The 16,735-nt window shown below is 42.5% G+C and overlaps 2 protein-coding genes and 2 non-coding genes across 8 annotated transcripts; 3 read left to right on the top strand and 1 right to left on the bottom strand.

Moving 5' to 3' along the window:
• Positions 1–1,878: 1,878 nt before the first annotated feature.
• LOC106586974 (40S ribosomal protein SA-like) lies at positions 1,879–6,710 on the top strand. 2 transcript variants are annotated; one of them, XM_014174769.1, is made up of 8 exons: positions 1,879–1,965; positions 2,913–3,084; positions 3,688–3,806; positions 4,259–4,504; positions 5,112–5,240; positions 5,949–6,117; positions 6,262–6,306; positions 6,542–6,710. In XM_014174769.1, the coding sequence occupies exons 2-8, from the start codon at positions 2,952–2,954 to the stop codon at positions 6,634–6,636; spliced, it is 936 nt and encodes a 311-aa protein (XP_014030244.1). In that variant the 5' UTR covers positions 1,879–1,965; positions 2,913–2,951; the 3' UTR covers positions 6,637–6,710. The 2 variants fall into 2 exon arrangements, with proteins under 2 accessions (XP_014030244.1, XP_014030237.1); XM_014174762.1 differs by having other exon boundaries at positions 5,949–6,135.
• LOC123739873 (small nucleolar RNA SNORA26) lies at positions 6,345–6,463 on the top strand. Its single transcript, XR_006767984.1, has one exon. It is a non-coding gene; the product is annotated as a small nucleolar RNA SNORA26 (small nucleolar RNA).
• A 690-nt stretch (positions 6,711–7,400) lies between the features above and the next one.
• trnar-ccu (transfer RNA arginine (anticodon CCU)) lies at positions 7,401–7,473 on the bottom strand. The gene has a single exon. It is a non-coding gene; the product is annotated as a tRNA-Arg (tRNA).
• On the top strand, positions 7,429–16,693 carry LOC106586973 (intraflagellar transport protein 56). Of its 4 annotated transcripts, XM_014174752.2 has the most exons (18): positions 7,433–7,980; positions 8,328–8,474; positions 8,714–8,806; positions 10,431–10,545; positions 10,637–10,686; positions 12,796–12,941; positions 13,405–13,576; positions 13,724–13,798; positions 13,887–13,989; positions 14,090–14,145; positions 14,264–14,317; positions 14,498–14,561; positions 14,693–14,781; positions 14,974–15,057; positions 15,159–15,228; positions 15,367–15,473; positions 15,636–15,769; positions 16,074–16,693. In XM_014174752.2, exons 1-18 carry the CDS (start codon positions 7,978–7,980, stop codon positions 16,186–16,188), a joined length of 1,677 nt encoding a protein of 558 aa, XP_014030227.1. In that variant the 5' UTR covers positions 7,433–7,977; the 3' UTR covers positions 16,189–16,693. The 4 variants fall into 4 exon arrangements, 2 of the variants coding, with proteins under 2 accessions (XP_014030227.1, XP_045562892.1); XR_006761782.1 differs by lacking the exon at positions 16,074–16,693 and having other exon boundaries at positions 7,429–7,980; positions 14,990–15,057; positions 15,636–15,747; XM_045706936.1 differs by lacking the exons at positions 7,433–7,980; positions 8,328–8,474; positions 10,637–10,686 and having other exon boundaries at positions 8,787–8,806.
• The last annotated feature ends 42 nt before the right edge of the window (positions 16,694–16,735 follow it).

Genomic DNA, 16,735 nt, shown 5'->3' with positions numbered 1-16,735 from the left:
TGCCTAGATTAACCTCAACATTGGTTCATCATGTTATCATCCTTTGTGGGTGTCTCCACCTTGAGCTGCTATATTTTCAGGCTCAAACCTCAGTACCAGGGGGTTTACTACAAAGCTGATCAAGGAGAAAACCAGCTGACTTGCCTAAACAGTCTAAGCTTTTATTTTTTATTAAAACAAGCATGAGATGGGCGTGATCTAATTGATTCAACAAATGAACACATCTCTAAGTTTAGCTTTTATAATGAACCAGAAGATCAATAGTTATTTCTGATTGCTTATCAAAGTTAGCTGGCTAACTCATTGATCCTAATTTGTTGTATAGCCCGCTGGTCTCTCCAAAGCAACACCACAGTGACATAACAGACAATGACAGGCTACAGCTCAGGTCCTCAGAACACCGGGGCCCATGTGTCCTGAGGAAGAGACAGGCACTGCACTACACGGCCCCACAGCTGACTTTCCCTGATGTGGGGAGAGGGGGAACATGATCAGAGGTTGATCGACACGTGCTGATATGCACAAGGCCACAGTCACTAAGACTGAGGTCAGGTAAACGTATTCTTAAATGAGCTCTTTGGCAAGTATTCTCTAACAGCACAGATTCCTTGCAAAGTAGGACAGATCTTCCTTGAAACACCAATCCACTATCTTTGCTCTCACACTTTTACAGTTGCCCCTGTTAAAATAACATGCATAACCATGAGAAATACATACACCCGTGAGTACAGTACCAATCCATAATGCAAACCGACTCGGCCGATAAAAGCAGAGTAAGGTTGTCAACCAGTGACAGAGAGGGGAACTAAAGACAGTGATGATGTAGCAAAAGAGTGAGGGGAGTTCACAGAGAAGTCTGGTCTTTCAGTGGATTATCAGCCATCAGATATAGACTCATTGTGTGACTCATTGCTTCCTACATTTACACTTATCCAGAGTGACTTATAGTTAGTGCATTCATATTAAGATAGCTAGGTGGGGCAACCACATATCACAGGCAGAGTAAGTACACTTTTCCTTGAGGTGAGGAAGGGGATTATTTGATACTCTTTGAAAAGGTAGGGTTTCAGGTGCTTTTGGAAGATGGGCAGGGACTCAGCTGTCCCAGCTTCAGGGGGAAGCTGGTTCCATCATTGGGGTGCCAGGACAGAGAAGAGCTTGGACTGGGCTGAGCGGGAGCTGCCCTCCCATAGGGGTGGGAGGGCCAAGAGACCAGAGGTGGCAGAACGGGATACTCGGATTGGGGTGTAGGGTTTGAGCACAGCCTGAATGTAGGGAGGGGCAGTTCCTCTTGCTGCTCCGTAGGCAAGCACCATGGTCTTGTAGTGGATGCGAGCTTCGACTGGAAGCCAGTGGATTGTGCGGAGGAGCGGGAGAACTTGGGAAGGTTGAAAACCAGGCGGGCTGCAGTGTTCCTCTTCTTCTCTCTCCTGACTGATTATGTATTTAATCCCAGGCAGGAACCAGCTGTGACTAATCACTTTCTTATAATGTGGCCTGAATTGATTTAATTTCAAAGCAGTGGATTTTATATTCCCTTTGAACATTACCGAATTGGGGAATGTCTTAATTAAATGGCATCAAAATATTCAAAGATATAAGTACCTCAAAATGGCAACCTATAATTTTACTGACTTAAATAGACTATAAAGCCGTTCAATAAATCATTATTATATGGGGTGATGGCATGATCTCTTGGCATGAACTTTACAGTATTTCATCATAGATTTAACTGAATATGAAGTAACAACTGCTTCCCATCACAATGTATGCCCTTTCTCATAGCACTTTAGACTTAAATGATTTGACTACCATCTATCGACCTTTTTATGAATTGCTTCTACGATTAATCCTGGAGAAGGAAATGGAAGATGATTGGTGGATTTACAGTATATAAGTACGTCACTTCCGATTCTCTTTCTCTTTTACCGTGAGGTACAGAACTCCATACGGCGTTGTCTCGTGGTGAGATAACAATTTACTATTTTCTTGAGATAAAAGTTGCGGAGACAAATACTAAAGCCTCGTTATGAACAACTATGAAGTTGTGTCTGATTGTTTCCCATATCCGTATAAATACAACCGCTGTAAATAGCGAATTACATGTTAGACAGCTAGGCCAGAACGTTACTAACCTTAGCTAGTTAGCCATGCGTGCTCGTGAAATCTATTGAGTAAGCTGGATACTAATAACTAAAGTAGCCAACATCCATAGATGCAACCAGACTAGTTTCACACTTAACTTGGTGTAATGCTCTTTTGCAACATTGTATTTATTGATCTGAATTGGTCAGCAAACATTGCATCACTTATTTTATTTAACTATGCAAGTCAGTTAAGAACAAATTCTTATTTACAATGACGGCCTACCAGGGAAGCGTGGGTTAACTACCTTGTTCAGGTGGCAGAACAACAGAATTGTACCTTGTAAGCTTAGGAGGTCGCTGGATCGAATCATCGGCTACTGGCCCAACTCTCAAACCACTAGGCTACCTGCCACCCCTCTTCCCCACATGCGCATGCTGATCATCACTCTGAGATCAGATGTCATTCATAAGGAACTGCAACAATATTTTGATTTAATAATTGTAAATTCTGTTTTTAGAAACGGATGCCAAGTCCCCATGACAAGTGCCTGTATAAGTACACTAAATCATTATAAGCATTGCAGCTTTGACAGTTTGTTCAGCACACATTTAAAGCCTGACACGGTCTGATGTCTGTGTTCAGGTGTCGGAAGTGTGCCAGAGTGATCCGGACGGGTTTTCGCTAACATCAGTAGGGCTGCTGCCCCATGACTGGAGTTTGATAGTGACCTGAGCTACAATGACCCCTCAGTTCCAACTGCAACCATTCTCTGCTTCCCTACCTTTATACAACATCTCACCTGTCTCTTTTTTTCCCCCCTGCAGCTTTTCCACATAACTCGTAACTTAGGAAAAGTGGTCACGATGTCCGGAGGTCTGGATGTGCTGCAGATGAAGGAGGAGGATGTGCTCAAGTTCCTGGCAGCCGGGACCCACCTGGGAGGTACCAACATGGACTTCCAGATGGAGCACTACACGTACAAGAGAAAGAGTGATGGTGGGTGGAGGAATACGAAATCCCTGGATATTTGTCACTTTATGATCTGAAGACTTCCTGAACTCGCACATATTTTGACTGTGGAGGATGTGAATGCTTTTGTTCCAGCCCTGCATTATCATACCCTAATTCAACTATTCGTGGTCTTGAGTCTTGACATGATACACTGAATCAGATGTGTCGGTGCTGGGCTGGAACAATAGTCTGCACACAAGTTTATAGGATCAGAGTTGGGAGACCTCTGAAATACACATTCCCCTTCTAAAAGCACTTGCGTCGTCCGGTCAGTGACTGGGTGAGTTGTCGTTGGAAGGGAATAGTAAAACCATCACTGTGGGTGAGATGGCAGTCTGAAACCGTAACTGACTCGTCTCAATCAGTGATGGGACATCTCTTCCAAATATTTAATGTTTCTCTCTGGCTCAAACATTTATCCAATAGATAATGATCTCAATGTGGGTGAAACACCAGTCCTCGGTCAGTTTTAATCGGTAGTCTTTTTCTTCATTGATTGTCCTGAGAAAGGATAGCGTGTGTAGACATTATGGCTGTATGCATGTTGGGTATCAACATGTAATTAATGTAACTGGTTGTCCCCCTCAGGTGTGTACATCATCAACCTGAAGAAGACATGGGAGAAGCTGCTGCTGGCTGCCCGTGCCATCGTGGCCATTGAGAACCCAGCTGATGTCTGCGTCATCTCCTCCAGGAACACTGGACAGGTGAGACCCCCACTGCTAGCTCACCTGACATATACGAGGGTCCAGATTTTCTCTTGGGTTATGTTCAGGAGGTACAAAATAGAAGTGAACGGTCTAAAGAGGAGAGGTACTATCTATACTTGTCAAATAAGAAACATTTTTATTTACTGGTGTGCTCTAGTGAACATTACTTTGGTCAGCTCAGTTGGCCTGGTGTAATTGTGGGTGACTAGCTAAATAGCACACAATTAAAGCCTGGCACTGTGACGTCTGTGTTCGGGTGTCGGAAGTGTGCCAGAGTGATCCGGACGGGTTTTCGCTAACATCAGTAGGGCTGCTGCCCCATGACTGGAGTTTGATAGTGACCTGAGCCACAACCAAACATACCATATTACTGCTAAGTTATATTATTGACTGAGTCACCTGCTTGTTAGCCAATCCACTAACTCCACTCCCCGTTCTCCTCCGACCAGAGGGCTGTGCTGAAGTTTGCGTCCGCCACCGGCGCCACCACCTTCCACGGTCGTTTTACCCCCGGAACCTTCACCAATCAGATCCAGGCTGCTTTCCGTGAGCCCCGCCTCCTGATCGTGACAGACCCCCGTGCCGACCACCAGCCCCTGACTGAGGCCTCCTACGTCAACATCCCCACCATCGCCATGTGCAACACTGACTCTCCCCTCAGATACGTGGACATCGCCATCCCCTGCAACAACAAGGTACAGACAGGCCATAGACTACAGATGTATGGTGTGGTCTCACATTTTTATTTGTGTGTGTGTGTCTATATATGTGTGAATGAATAAGAGAGAACGACTTGAACAACCTATCATATCAGTTTTGTCCCCAATAGTGTTTCCTCAAAGTGAAAGGGTAGATAGGAACTTCCGCTGATATCTTGGTCAACTGATGGAAATATGCAGCACACAATTAAAGCCTGACACGGTCTGATGTCTGTGTTCAGGTGTCGGAAGTGTGCCAGAGTGATCTGGCCGGGTTTTCGCTAACATCAGTAGGGCTGCTGCCCCATGACTGGAGTTTGATAGTGACCTGAGCCACAACCATGAACCCTACTGGGACTCTTCCTTCCTAGGGAGTTTCCTTTGCCCTTCCTCGTCAGTAGTCGAAGACGCCCTCCCATGTAGTCATGGTTTTACTGGGTATCAGTTGATCCACTAACCAATTCTATTAATTTAGACTGATCAATTCTGTTGATGGCCTTTAACTCTGTATGACTGACTTGACTGACTGTTGCCGGTGCATATAATCATCAGTGACTTACTATACAACCCTAGGTCTAACTGACTGTTGTCTGTTGTGTTCCAGGGCCACCACTCTGTTGGTCTGATGTGGTGGATGCTGTCTAGGGAGGTGCTGCGGATGAGGGGCACCATCTCCAGGGAACACCCCTGGGAGGTCATGCCTGATCTCTACTTCTACAGAGATCCAGAGGAGGTAACTGACATACTGGGACGCTATGGTTCACACACTGTTTATACCAGGGGTTTTCAACTGGTCACGGAGAGCTGTGTGTTTGAGGTTTTTGTTCTAGTCCTGCACTAATTGTTTGATACAACTTAACTAATCATGGTCCTCTGTCTTGACCACGATTTAATTGAATCGGATGCGTTGGTGCTGGACTGGAACAAAAACCTACTCACCGTGTAGCTATTCACTGACCTCGAATGCACATTCCCCTTCTAAAAGCACATTCCCCTTCTAAAAGCACATTCCCCTTCTAAAAGCACATTCCCCTTCTAAAAGCACATTCCCCTTCTAAAAGCACATTCCCCTTCTAAAAGCACATTCCCCCTTCTAAAAGCACATTTCCCCTTCTAAAAGCACATTTCCCCTTCTAAAAGCACATTTCCCCTTCTAAAAGCACATTTCCCTTCTAAAAGCACTTGCGTTGTCCGGTCAGTGACTGGGTGAGTTGTCGTTGGAAGGGAATAGTAAAACCATCACTGTGGGTGAGATGGCAGTCTGAAACAGTAACTGACTCATCTCAATCAGTGATGGAACAACTTGAAGCAAAATATGCTTCTGATGTGGTGTTGTATGCTTGCGCTAAGAATCCATATACCTGTGGTGCCTGCTTACCTGAGCTCTCACTCGAATTGTGACGTCACATCCCTAATTTGTAACCTCTTCCTCCTGTTCCAGATTGAGAAGGAGGAGCAGGCCGCGGCAGAGAAGGCTGTTGGCAAGGAGGAGTTCCAGGGCGAGTGGACCGCCCCCACGGCCGACTTCGCCCAGCCCGAGGTGGCCGACTGGTCCGAGGGAGTGGCAGTGCCCTCTGTGCCCATCCAGCAGTTCCCTGCTGGCATTGAGGGTAAGAGCTTCACCGAGGGTAAGCGATGAATACACAGGAGTGGAGGCCACAAATGCAAAGGTGGATGGAGTAGCACATTTTGACAATCACAAAATGGCTACCGAAATACATTTGACTCAAACTTCGTTTAATTCTCCTTTTCAGCCGCTGCTCCTTCCAAGGCCCCAGCTGCAGCTGAAGGCTTTGCTGGTAAGTTCTACTGAAAGTAAATTAGTATTGCCCCTTTTTTGCCCATCTAGGACCTAAAATGTCCTATATGACCAACACAGAGGGGTAGAGTAGTTCTCTCATAAACCTGTAGTGAAGCCTCAAATCCTCACTGCGGATCCTGTCGGGAGAAACACAATTTCTCTTGACTGTGGAAATGTCTGTACACTAAATGGTTTGATTGTATTGTCACACACGCATGATTGTATTCCTACAGAGGATTGGAGTGCCCAGCCCGCCACAGAGGATTGGTCCGCTGCCCCCACCGCCCAGGCTACCGAGTGGGGTGGTGCCTCTGCCGATTGGTCCTAAGTGGTGTCAATCACTCGAGTTAAAAGCTGTGCTGTAAACAGTGACGTCAATAAACTTGGCTTATTGTTTTTAAACTTGTCTATTTTTCTTGGGGTGAGGGCGATTTACAAATACATGGGTTTATTGTTTTTTTTGCATTGACAGATGAAATTCTGTCATCTACTCTTGTGGTGTCTTCAGTTTGGCCTTCAACACTCAACCACGGAGTCACAATGTATACCCAGAAATCCATACAAATGTTACATTGACTGTTCAGTTTAAAATTGATATTTAAAGATAGAATCATTAGTTGCTGCATTGAATGATAAATACCCATTTTGTTTCTTGAAGAATATCATTTACAAATGGCTAATGAGCTTAGTTCCAACTATTACAACGCTTATTGTTTCAATTAAGGATTCTAGCTTTAAAGGTGAATAAAAGACAGTTGACTCCTGTGATGTGAATTTGTGCAGAACAGGTTGACTGTGGAAAGTTCTTGACAGATTTGATCCTATTTGGCCTTGTGACCATAAAAAGATTTCCTTGATTATGGATGAGGCATTATATCTATATATAGCAGGCCTGGGCAACTCTGGGCCTGATTGGGGTCACACTTTTGCCCCAGCTAACACACCTGCCTCCAACTAATGATCTTGCTAGGGGTGGGGGGAAAGTGTGACACTAAATTGGCTACATTTAAATGACATGAACAGCATCTATGTGCACTTGTCAGGCAAGACTGAATCCACGTTACAAAGCCTGTTTCTGGGTGAAAATATTATCACCCCAGATGGGACTCGAACCCACAATCCCTGGCTTAGGAGGCCAGTGCCTTATCCATTAGGCCACTGGGGCTGTTCTAAAGAGAAACCACTGTATTTCAATGCTATGTGGCACTGTTTTTTATTTTCTGGTGATGTTATTATCCAACATGCGCGACAAAGGGGCTAAATCCAGAGTTCAATTTGCATCTCTACAAGTGATCCTGAAGTGAAGAGAGGATGAACAACGTTGCTAGGCAACACAAGCGTAATCCTCACACGGCAAGGAAATCACAGTCAGCTGTTTCATTAGCTAGTGGCTAACATTAGCTAGTTTGATGCTCTTCGTTCACCTTATTCATGCTATTCTTTGATTACAATTTTAGACAGCGAAGAGGTGTCTTTTGTTTTCGTATCTGTTGGTTCACTGTTAGCTAGATAGCCAGACAGACAGCTAAGCTAGTTCTAGCAAGAAAAGTTATAATAGTAATAACGTTAGCTAACGTGTAGCTAATTTACGTTAGTGTTATCTAGCTATAATCAATTTCTCCACACTGAACAGTGAGTGACATTATGCAAGAGTAACTGCTGTGCCGTCATGGTAAGTCTTACAAGTTAGCCTACTAGTTGCGTAACTTGTTGGTTAGCTAAAAGTCTTGCTATGTAGTTCACGTTAGCTAGTTAGCTTTCTAGATTAATCATTGTCGCTTTCCAGCTACCAAACCAAAGTCTATTTCACCTATCTGTGATATGTGACGAGGTTCATTATAAAGTAATGGCAGTTAGCTAGTTTAACAGAGGATAACTGCTATAGCTGCACGACATCCATTAAAACATGACTGTCTATCTTACCAAATGTGCAAATATTGTTTTATTCCCGCTTTAGTAAACAAATTGCCAGCTGTCATGTCCACAATAAGGATTCTCTTCCTTGTCACATCCATCCAGATTCTGTCTCGGGTGAAGCCAGCAGTAGGTGGAGATTCTGCAGCTAGCGTCAGTGAGAAGAAGAAGAAAAACAAAGCCAAGAAGAGCCCTCGCCTGGAGGAATACCTCAACCAGAGAGACTACCTTGGGGCACAATCACTTTTAGAGGTAGCCAGATAGGAACTCATGTAGCCATCTGTCATGTGCAATCAGCAAATGAATGATGAGCAACTCTGTAATAAATATGACAGAAGATCTGTGAAAGTCCTGTGTCCTCTCAACATTCCCCTTTCTCATTCTTGATATTGCGCTGTCTATAAGGTCTTTCTGTTTCCTTATTATAGTTGCATAGGTGCGTGTGAGAGCACTGAGTCCTACTGTTGATGTGTTGCTTTGTCTTCTTCCAGTTTCAGCGAGATGTTGGAGAAAAAGAGGAGCATGCAGACCTTTGGATTGGCTACTGTGCCTTTCACTTGGGTGATTACAAGAGAGCAATGGAGGTAGGTGTGTGTTCAGTCAAAATCATTCTTGTCTGAAAAAAAAGCTATTTTTACAATGCTCTATTTGACACATACACTACCGTTCAAAAGTTTAGGTTCACATAGAAATGTCCTTGTTTTTGAAAGAAAAGCATATTTTTTGTCCATTAAAATAACATCAAATTGATCAGAAATACAGTGTAGACCTTGTTAATGTTGTAAATGACTATTGTAACTGGAAACGGCAGATTTATTTTTATGGAATATCTACATAGGCATACAGAGACCCATTATCAGCAACCATCACTCCTGTGTTCCAATGGCACGTTGTGTTAGCTAATCCAAATGTATCATTTTGAAAGGCTAATTGATCATTAGAAAACCCTTTTGCAATTATGTTAGCACAGCTGAAAACTGTTCTAATTAAAGAAACAATAAAACTGGCCTTCTTTAGACTAGTTAAGTATCTGGCGCATGAGCATTTGTGGGTTCGATTAGGCTCAAAATGGCTAGAAACAAAGAACTTTCTTCTGAAACTCGTCACTATTCTTGTTCTCAGAAATGAAGGCTATTCCATGTGAGAAATTGCCAAGAAACTGAACATCTCGTACAACGCTGTGTACTACTCCCTTCACAGAACAGCAAAAACAGGCTCTAACTCGAATAGAAAGAGTGGGAGGCCTCGGTGCACAACTGAGCAAGAGGACAAGTACATTAGTGTCTAGTTTGAGAAACAGACGCCTCACAAGTCCTCAACTGGCAGCTTCATTAAATAGTACCCGCAAAACACCAGTCTCAACGTCAACAGTGAAGAGGCAACTCTGGGATGCTGGCCTTCTAGGCAAAGTTGCATAGGAAAAGCCATATCTCAGACTGGCCAATAAAAATAAAATATTAAAATGGGCAAAAGAACAGACACTGGACAAAGGAACTCTGCCTAGAAGGCCAGCATCCGCCTCTTCACTGTTGACATTGAGACTGGTGTTTAACGGGTGCTATTTAATGAAGCTGCCAGTTGAGGACTTGTGAGTCGTCTGTTTCTCAAACTAGACACTAATGTACTTGTCCTCTTGCTCAGTTGTGCACCGGGGCCATCCCACTACTCTTTCTATTCTAGTTAGAGACAGTTTTCGCTGTTCTGTGAAGGGAGTAGTAGACAGCGTTGTACGATATCTCCAGTTTCTTGGCAATTTCTCGCATGGAATAGCCTCAATTTCTCAGAACAAGAATAGACTGACGAGTTGCCAAAGAAAGTACTTTGTTTTTGGCCATTTTGAGCCTGTAATCAAACCCACAAATGCTGATGCTTCAGATACTCAACTAGTCTAAAGAAGGCCAGTTTTATTGCTTCTTTAATCAGAACAACAGTTTTCAGCTGTGCTAACATAATTGCAAAAGGGTTTTCTAATGATCAATTAGCTAATCCAAGTTGATCATTTTAAAAGCTATCACAATGTGCCATTGCTACAATAGTCTCCAGCTACAATAGTCATTTACAACATTAACAATGTCTACACCCTATTTCTGATCAATTTTATGTTATTTTAATGGACAAAAAAATGTGCTTTTCTTTCAAAAACAAGTACATTTCTAAGTGACCCCAAACTTTTGAATGGTGGTGTATGTGTATTTTTTTCAATGACAGGAATACAGGGCCTTGACACTCCGGTTAGAAGAACCAGGGGAGGTGTGGGTGTATCTGGCCTGCACTCAGTTTTTCCTGGGGCTCTACAGAGAGGCAGAGGAGGCTGCAAACAAGGGTGAGTATTAAGCAAAAATGTTTTGTCGTTTTTCATCCTACTGTTTCTTGCCCTAGTCGATAAGGTATTCCCTTTTCTTCTTCTCCTGTAGCTCCAAAGTGTGCACTTCAGAATCGCATGCTCTTCCACCTGGCTCATAAGGTCAGAACTGTTCCCTTTCTGTATTCTTTAATATGTTAATGTGTATTTCTCATCATTCTTTCTTTTTTGTTTCTGGACAGTTGCTTGTGCTAAGCTTTTTAGTTCGGTTTCGGTTAGATTATTTCAAAAATAATAACAGTTTTCGATTTCAACACTTTTTTCCCCCTAGACATTAAATGCACTATTCATTATGTGGGTTTTAATGCTGTAACAACACAGAATCAAACAATTAGTGTAAATCCCATGATGATAGTGACTGCCCATTACTGTTTATCACTTATTAACCATCATTTATTCACATTACTTTAATCAAATATTTCAGTTGTTGTGTATATTACATTTGTTTTAGGCCTATTTGATGACTATTATTTCATTCCAAGTCATCGTCTCATCACTATAGAGCTGCTACCTATGCTGTCTGACAAAACTATTTTAGTAGTTCTTCAAAGTAAATAAGGCATACTTTTATGACTGCTGAATACCAATTATCAATCATAGATCATGTATTTTCAGGTAGAGATAAGTCACGGAGCAACTGCTCTCTATCCCTCTCGATCACATGTTCTTCTCTCTTCTCTCCGTGTCAGACCAGACAAGTAGGCACGCAATGGATTATGGACATTGTAGTTAGTTTAGCACAGAAAATGTGGTAATTATGTAGAATATTGGCCTTTTGGAAACTACAACCCCTTACTACATCGTACAGTTTGGGCTTGATTTAATTTATCTCTGGAGAAACTGCGCATTGAGCACAAAATGGTTTTCAAATAATTGAACCAACATCGGTCAATTAGTTGTTTAAAGACTGAAAAATAACTGACATTTCGATGAATCGCTCAGCTCTAACAGTTACATAAAATCATGTTTTACACAATTCCCAAGTGTCAGTACTTATACTGAACAAAAATATAAACGCAACATGCAACAATCTCAAAGATTTTACTGAGTTACAGTTCATATAAGGAAATCAGTCAATTGAAATAAATTAATTTGGCCCTAACATGACTGGGAATACAGATATGCATCTGTTGGTTACAGATACCTTAAAGGTGAGGGCGTGGATCAGAAAACCAGTCAGTATCTGATGTGACCACCATTTGCCTCATGCAGCGCGACACATCTCCTTCGCATGGAGTTGATCAGGCTGTTGATTGTGTCCTGTGGAATGTTTTCCCACTCCTCTTCAATGGCTGTGCGAAGTTGTTGGATATGGGCGCGAACTGGAACACGCTGTCGTACACGTCGATCCAGAGCATCACAAACATGCTCATTGGGTGACATATCTGGTGAGTATGCAGGCCATGGAAGAACTGGGACATTTTCAGCTTCCAGGAATTATGTACAGATCCTTGCGACATGGGGCCGTGCTGAAACGTGAGGTGATGGCGGCGGATGAATGGCACAACAATGGGGCTCAGGATCTCGTCACATTATCTCTGTGCATTAAAATTGCCATCGATAAAATGCAATTGTGTTCGTTGTCCGTAGCTTATGCCTGCCCATACCATAACTCCACTGCCACCATGGAGCACTCTGTTCACAACATTGACATCAGCAAACCACTCTCCCACACAACGGTTGTGAGACCGGTTGGACATACGGTAAAATTCTCAAATTATATTGGAGGCGGCTTATGGTAGAGAAATGAACATTCAATTCTCTGGCAACAGCTCGCCAATTACACGCTCCCTCAAGCACTTTAGACATCTGTGGCATTGTGCAGTTTTGTCACACAACACATTTCAGGATGTACTTTTATTGTCCACAGCACAAAGTGCACCTGTGTAATGATCATGCTGTTTAATCAGCGTTTTGATATGCCACACCTGTCAGGTGGATGGATTGTGTTGGCAAAGGAGAAATGCTCACCAACAGGGATGTAAACAAATTTGTACACAAAATTTGAGCGAAATAAGCTATTTGTGCATATGGAAAATTTCTGGGATCTTTTATTTCAGCTTATGAAACATGAGACCAACACTTTACATGTTTATATTTTTGTTCAGTGTACTTTTTTTTCTTTCTTTGTAATGGTACTGTGAGGAGCACCTACTTGTGTAATAACAATCCAGTAGACAAACCAACCATGCCTTTCCTCTCTGTTCCCAGTTCAACGATGAGAAGAAGCTGATGGGTTTCCACCAGAACCTGGAGGATGTGACTGAGGACCAGCTGAGCCTGGCCTCCATCCACTACATGAGATCACACTACCAGGAGGCCATCGACATCTACAAACGCATCTTGCTACAGAATAGGTACTTATACTGGGCTATTCTCCCATGTCCCTTCATCAAAATCACTGATGGGCAAGAGCATAGTCCCACAAATCCCTCATATGCGAGATTACAGTGGTCCCACTAGTACCAATGTGGATTGTCTGAATGAGTCAGTATCAATTTTACTGTAAATTCTTATAACTATATACAGTAAACATACTATAAGCCATATATTTAGGATGAAGTATTATAAAATTGCAAGGACACATTTTCTTGTGTTGAGACTGAGACAAGAAGATGGAGGGAGACGGCTATAGTTATTTTGCAGTGGAGAAAGAGGGTGTATTATATTGGACAGTGCAGTCAAAAAGCAAGAGAGAAAGATGCACAAGGACTTCTATTCAAGAACGCAGTGTGAGCTATGGGACTAGCTATTGGATGTTTTACCATATTTACCGTTAAAAAAAAATATATATATATTATTTTTTCCTTTTAACTCCAGAGATTTCCTGGCTCTTAACGTGTACGTAGCGCTGTGCTACTACAAGTTGGACTACTATGATGTTTCCCAAGAGGTGTTGGCTGTGTATCTGCAGAGTATTCCTGAATCCACCATCGCTCTCAACCTCAAGGCCTGCAACCACTTCAGGCTGTACAACGGCAAGGCAGCCGAGGTAAAGCAACTCCGTATGCATCAACGGTCAAAACAGACTGCCGTGCATCTACACGCGTTTGCCTGACATCCACAGTCGCTGTTTATGCCTACACTTGTCACGTACAGCAATACATAGTGTGGTTCAATTTGTTATTTTCTCCCTCAGGCTGAGTTAAAGAACCTCATAGACATCTCCTCCTGCTCCTTTGAGTTTGCTAAGGAGCTTATCCGGCATAACCTGGTAAGCTGTTCCACCACCTCTGTTGTGTGACTGTGTTTGCATGACAGTGACCCCCATGCTCTATAACCTTTGACCTCTAACACCCCAGGTGGTGTTTCGTGGTGGGGAGGGGGCGTTGCAGGTGCTGCCCCCGTTGATTGATGTCATCTCTGAGGCTCGGTTGAACCTGGTCATCTACTACCTCAGACAAGGTGGGTCTTAGCCACTGGTGGTTGTCTTTGAATCCTAATCCTAACATTGAAATGTTGAATGACTATTTTTTCATCAATAATGTGCATCTTTATGTTTCAGATGATGTTCAAGAGGCTTACACCCTCATAAAAGACTTGGAGCCAACCACACCACAGGTAGAAATAGTAATAGTTTCACATTATCAGGTGTCATAAGCAGAGGAAGTCTCGTTGTTTAAAGACTAAAGCCTTAATAGCATACATGCAGTGTCTTAACAAAATGTATTTCTTTAAGGAGTACATTTTGAAAGGAGTGGTGAATGCTGCTTTGGGTCAAGAAATTGGATCGGTGAGTAAGTGTTTGATAAACTACCCGAAAACCCCCTAGGACCACACAGTAGAAATGTCTGAGTAGATTAGGAATGTCTTATAAATCTGGTATAGTAGATCATCACTGATATGAAATCTGACTGACTGACTAGCAGTCTCTATTCCCTCCTCCTCGTCCCTGCCGGTATCTCCGCTGCAGAGGGATCACCTGAAGATCGCTCAACAGTTCTTCCAGCTGGTCGGAGGCTCAGCCAGCGAATGCGGTAAGGTGAATGAATGAATCTAAAGCGACTCAACCAAGAAGCTAGGAGTTAGCTTGTGTGTGTGTGTGTATGTCTGCATGTGAGTGAGCATGTGTGTCTTTCTCTCACTGTCTGTATCTCACTCTCCTCAGACACGATACCTGGAAGACAGTGTATGGCTTCCTGTTTCTTCCTTCTGAGGCAGTTTGAAGACGTTCTCATCTACCTCAACTCAGTCAAGGTTTGCATGGCCCAAAGCATGTAGCACTAGGACAGTACACCACATAGGCATGTTTGCACACACGTACTCAATCACTTTCTTTGCATTTGAGTGCTTGACATATTTATGGATTGGTGTGGAAATAACATGTATACTTGGGGAAAGGAGGTGAGCATTATTTCTGTTTGTTTATTTTTGGTTTGTCATTAACAGAGTTACTTCTATACAGAGGATACATTCAATTTCAACTATGCCCAGGCCAAAGCTGCCTTGGGCAACTACAAAGAAGCAGAGGAGGTACATCCTGTCAACATAGAAAAATGCATTACTGCTTGCATGAGTAGTGTATTGACTCAGTTCAAAGTTCATGTTGTAACATTCTTTTATATTGGACTCAGATATTTCTGCTGATCCAGGGTGAGAAGATGAAGACTGACTATGTATATCTGAGCTGGCTGACTCGCTGCTGTATGTATCCAGTCTGAAATACATTATCCATTTGTCGTCGATACGATATCTACATACATGATCTAAGAAATGAAATATATGACAAATTAATTTGAATAAATATATTATCTAAATAGTGTTGTCTCTCCTCTCGCTCAGACATCATGAACCAGAAAGGCCGGCTAGCCTGGGAGCTGTATCTGAAGATGGGGGCTTCGCCAGACTCCTTCAGCCTCCTACAACTCATTGCCAACGACTGCTATAAGGTGAGGCTCACTATTAACTTAGTTTCCAGGCTAACCACAAGTCAGCAATGGCTTAATCTCCTGCACCAGACTTCCTCCACAATAGACTGGGGACGAGATTAGGAAAGACCAAGCTTCCTCAATATTCAGTGCAATTAAATGTTGCTCTGTCTGTGCTTTCAGATGGGTCAGTTCTACTGGGCAGCCAAAGCATTCGATACTCTGGAGAAACTGGATCCCGACTCCAACTACTGGGAGGGCAAGAGAGGGGCCTGTGTCGGAATCTTCCAGCTCATACTGGCAGGGAGAGAGCCAAAGTAAGTATTGGCGAAGTTTCTTAGTCTTTAGTCCAATTTTGATACCAACACTTGTCTGTGTTAAAGAGTTGTCACCAACACATCAAATATGAAAACCATGTCCTCCACAGAGATGTTTTGGCACATCATTTTTGTACCTTGAGTAATTTACATTTCACGGTAAAGTGTGACTTTTGTGATTCAAGCACTTTCATTTTAACTTTATAAACAACCGTTATGGTAATGTAATGAAAAAATTGCCATTGTACAATATGACCTGTTCCTAACTTCCCATCACTAATAACCATTGTCTGTGGTTCCACAGGGAAACCCTGAAGGAGGTGCTGCCCCTGTTGAGGAGCACACAGAACCCCCAGGTGGAGTACATTATCAGAGCTCTGAGGAAATGGGCCAAAGACAACAGGGTTCCTCTGACATAACAATGCCATAACGTGCTTAACTCACATAATACACTTACTACATGTTATTACATTATATATGTGGTTTACACGTGCATTTTTTTTATCAGAAACTTTTTACTAGTGAAAATCTATAAAATAACATGTTCTCATGAGTCATGCACAATGTGTATTGATGTGCTTTATTGTACATGTCACAGTATTTATATCATGTACTACATGTGTTTTATTTTGCAATGTATATAATTCGGTACAATCTCGCCAATCAATTGTATTGAAATGTGTATTTTTGTATTACTCAAATGATGCTGATACAAGTATTAAACAGTATTCTCTCTATAAAGAGTTGTTGACCCCTTTCTCTCTATTGTTTGTTCTATATGCATTCACTAGTTCTGTCATGATGATTTTCTATTGTGGGAAAATTGACACAATAGGCATACATTTGAATGAAATAGTACATGTACTGTCTTTTGAATTCCAAAATACCCTATTGCTAATAAACTTCTTACTCATCTAAATTAAAGGAAGCTGTGTCTCGACAAAATAATTGAACACAAAAGCCCTC

Source organism: Salmo salar, chromosome ssa02 (assembly GCF_905237065.1).
Source record: "Salmo salar chromosome ssa02, Ssal_v3.1, whole genome shotgun sequence".
In the NCBI taxonomy this organism is placed as follows: domain Eukaryota; kingdom Metazoa; phylum Chordata; class Actinopteri; order Salmoniformes; family Salmonidae; genus Salmo; species Salmo salar.
Note: the sequence above shows the minus strand (reverse complement) of the source record. Positions and strands in the feature narration are given on the sequence as shown.

Bases quoted from the DNA above. Each gene is read 5' to 3' on its own strand.
- LOC106586974 (XM_014174762.1), top strand. From the start codon at position 2,952: ATGTCCGGAGGTCTGGATGTGCTGCAGATGAAGGAGGAGGATGTGCTC. The intron at 5,241-5,948 runs GTAACTGACATA...CTCCTGTTCCAG, and splicing joins TCTACAGAGATCCAGAGGAG to ATTGAGAAGGAGGAGCAGGC. The intron at 6,136-6,261 runs GTAAGCGATGAA...TCTCCTTTTCAG, and splicing joins GGGTAAGAGCTTCACCGAGG to CCGCTGCTCCTTCCAAGGCC.
- LOC106586973 (XM_014174752.2), top strand. The intron at 13,799-13,886 runs GTAAGCTGTTCC...CTAACACCCCAG, and splicing joins AGCTTATCCGGCATAACCTG to GTGGTGTTTCGTGGTGGGGA. The intron at 14,562-14,692 runs GTAAGGTGAATG...CACTCTCCTCAG, and splicing joins AGGCTCAGCCAGCGAATGCG to ACACGATACCTGGAAGACAG.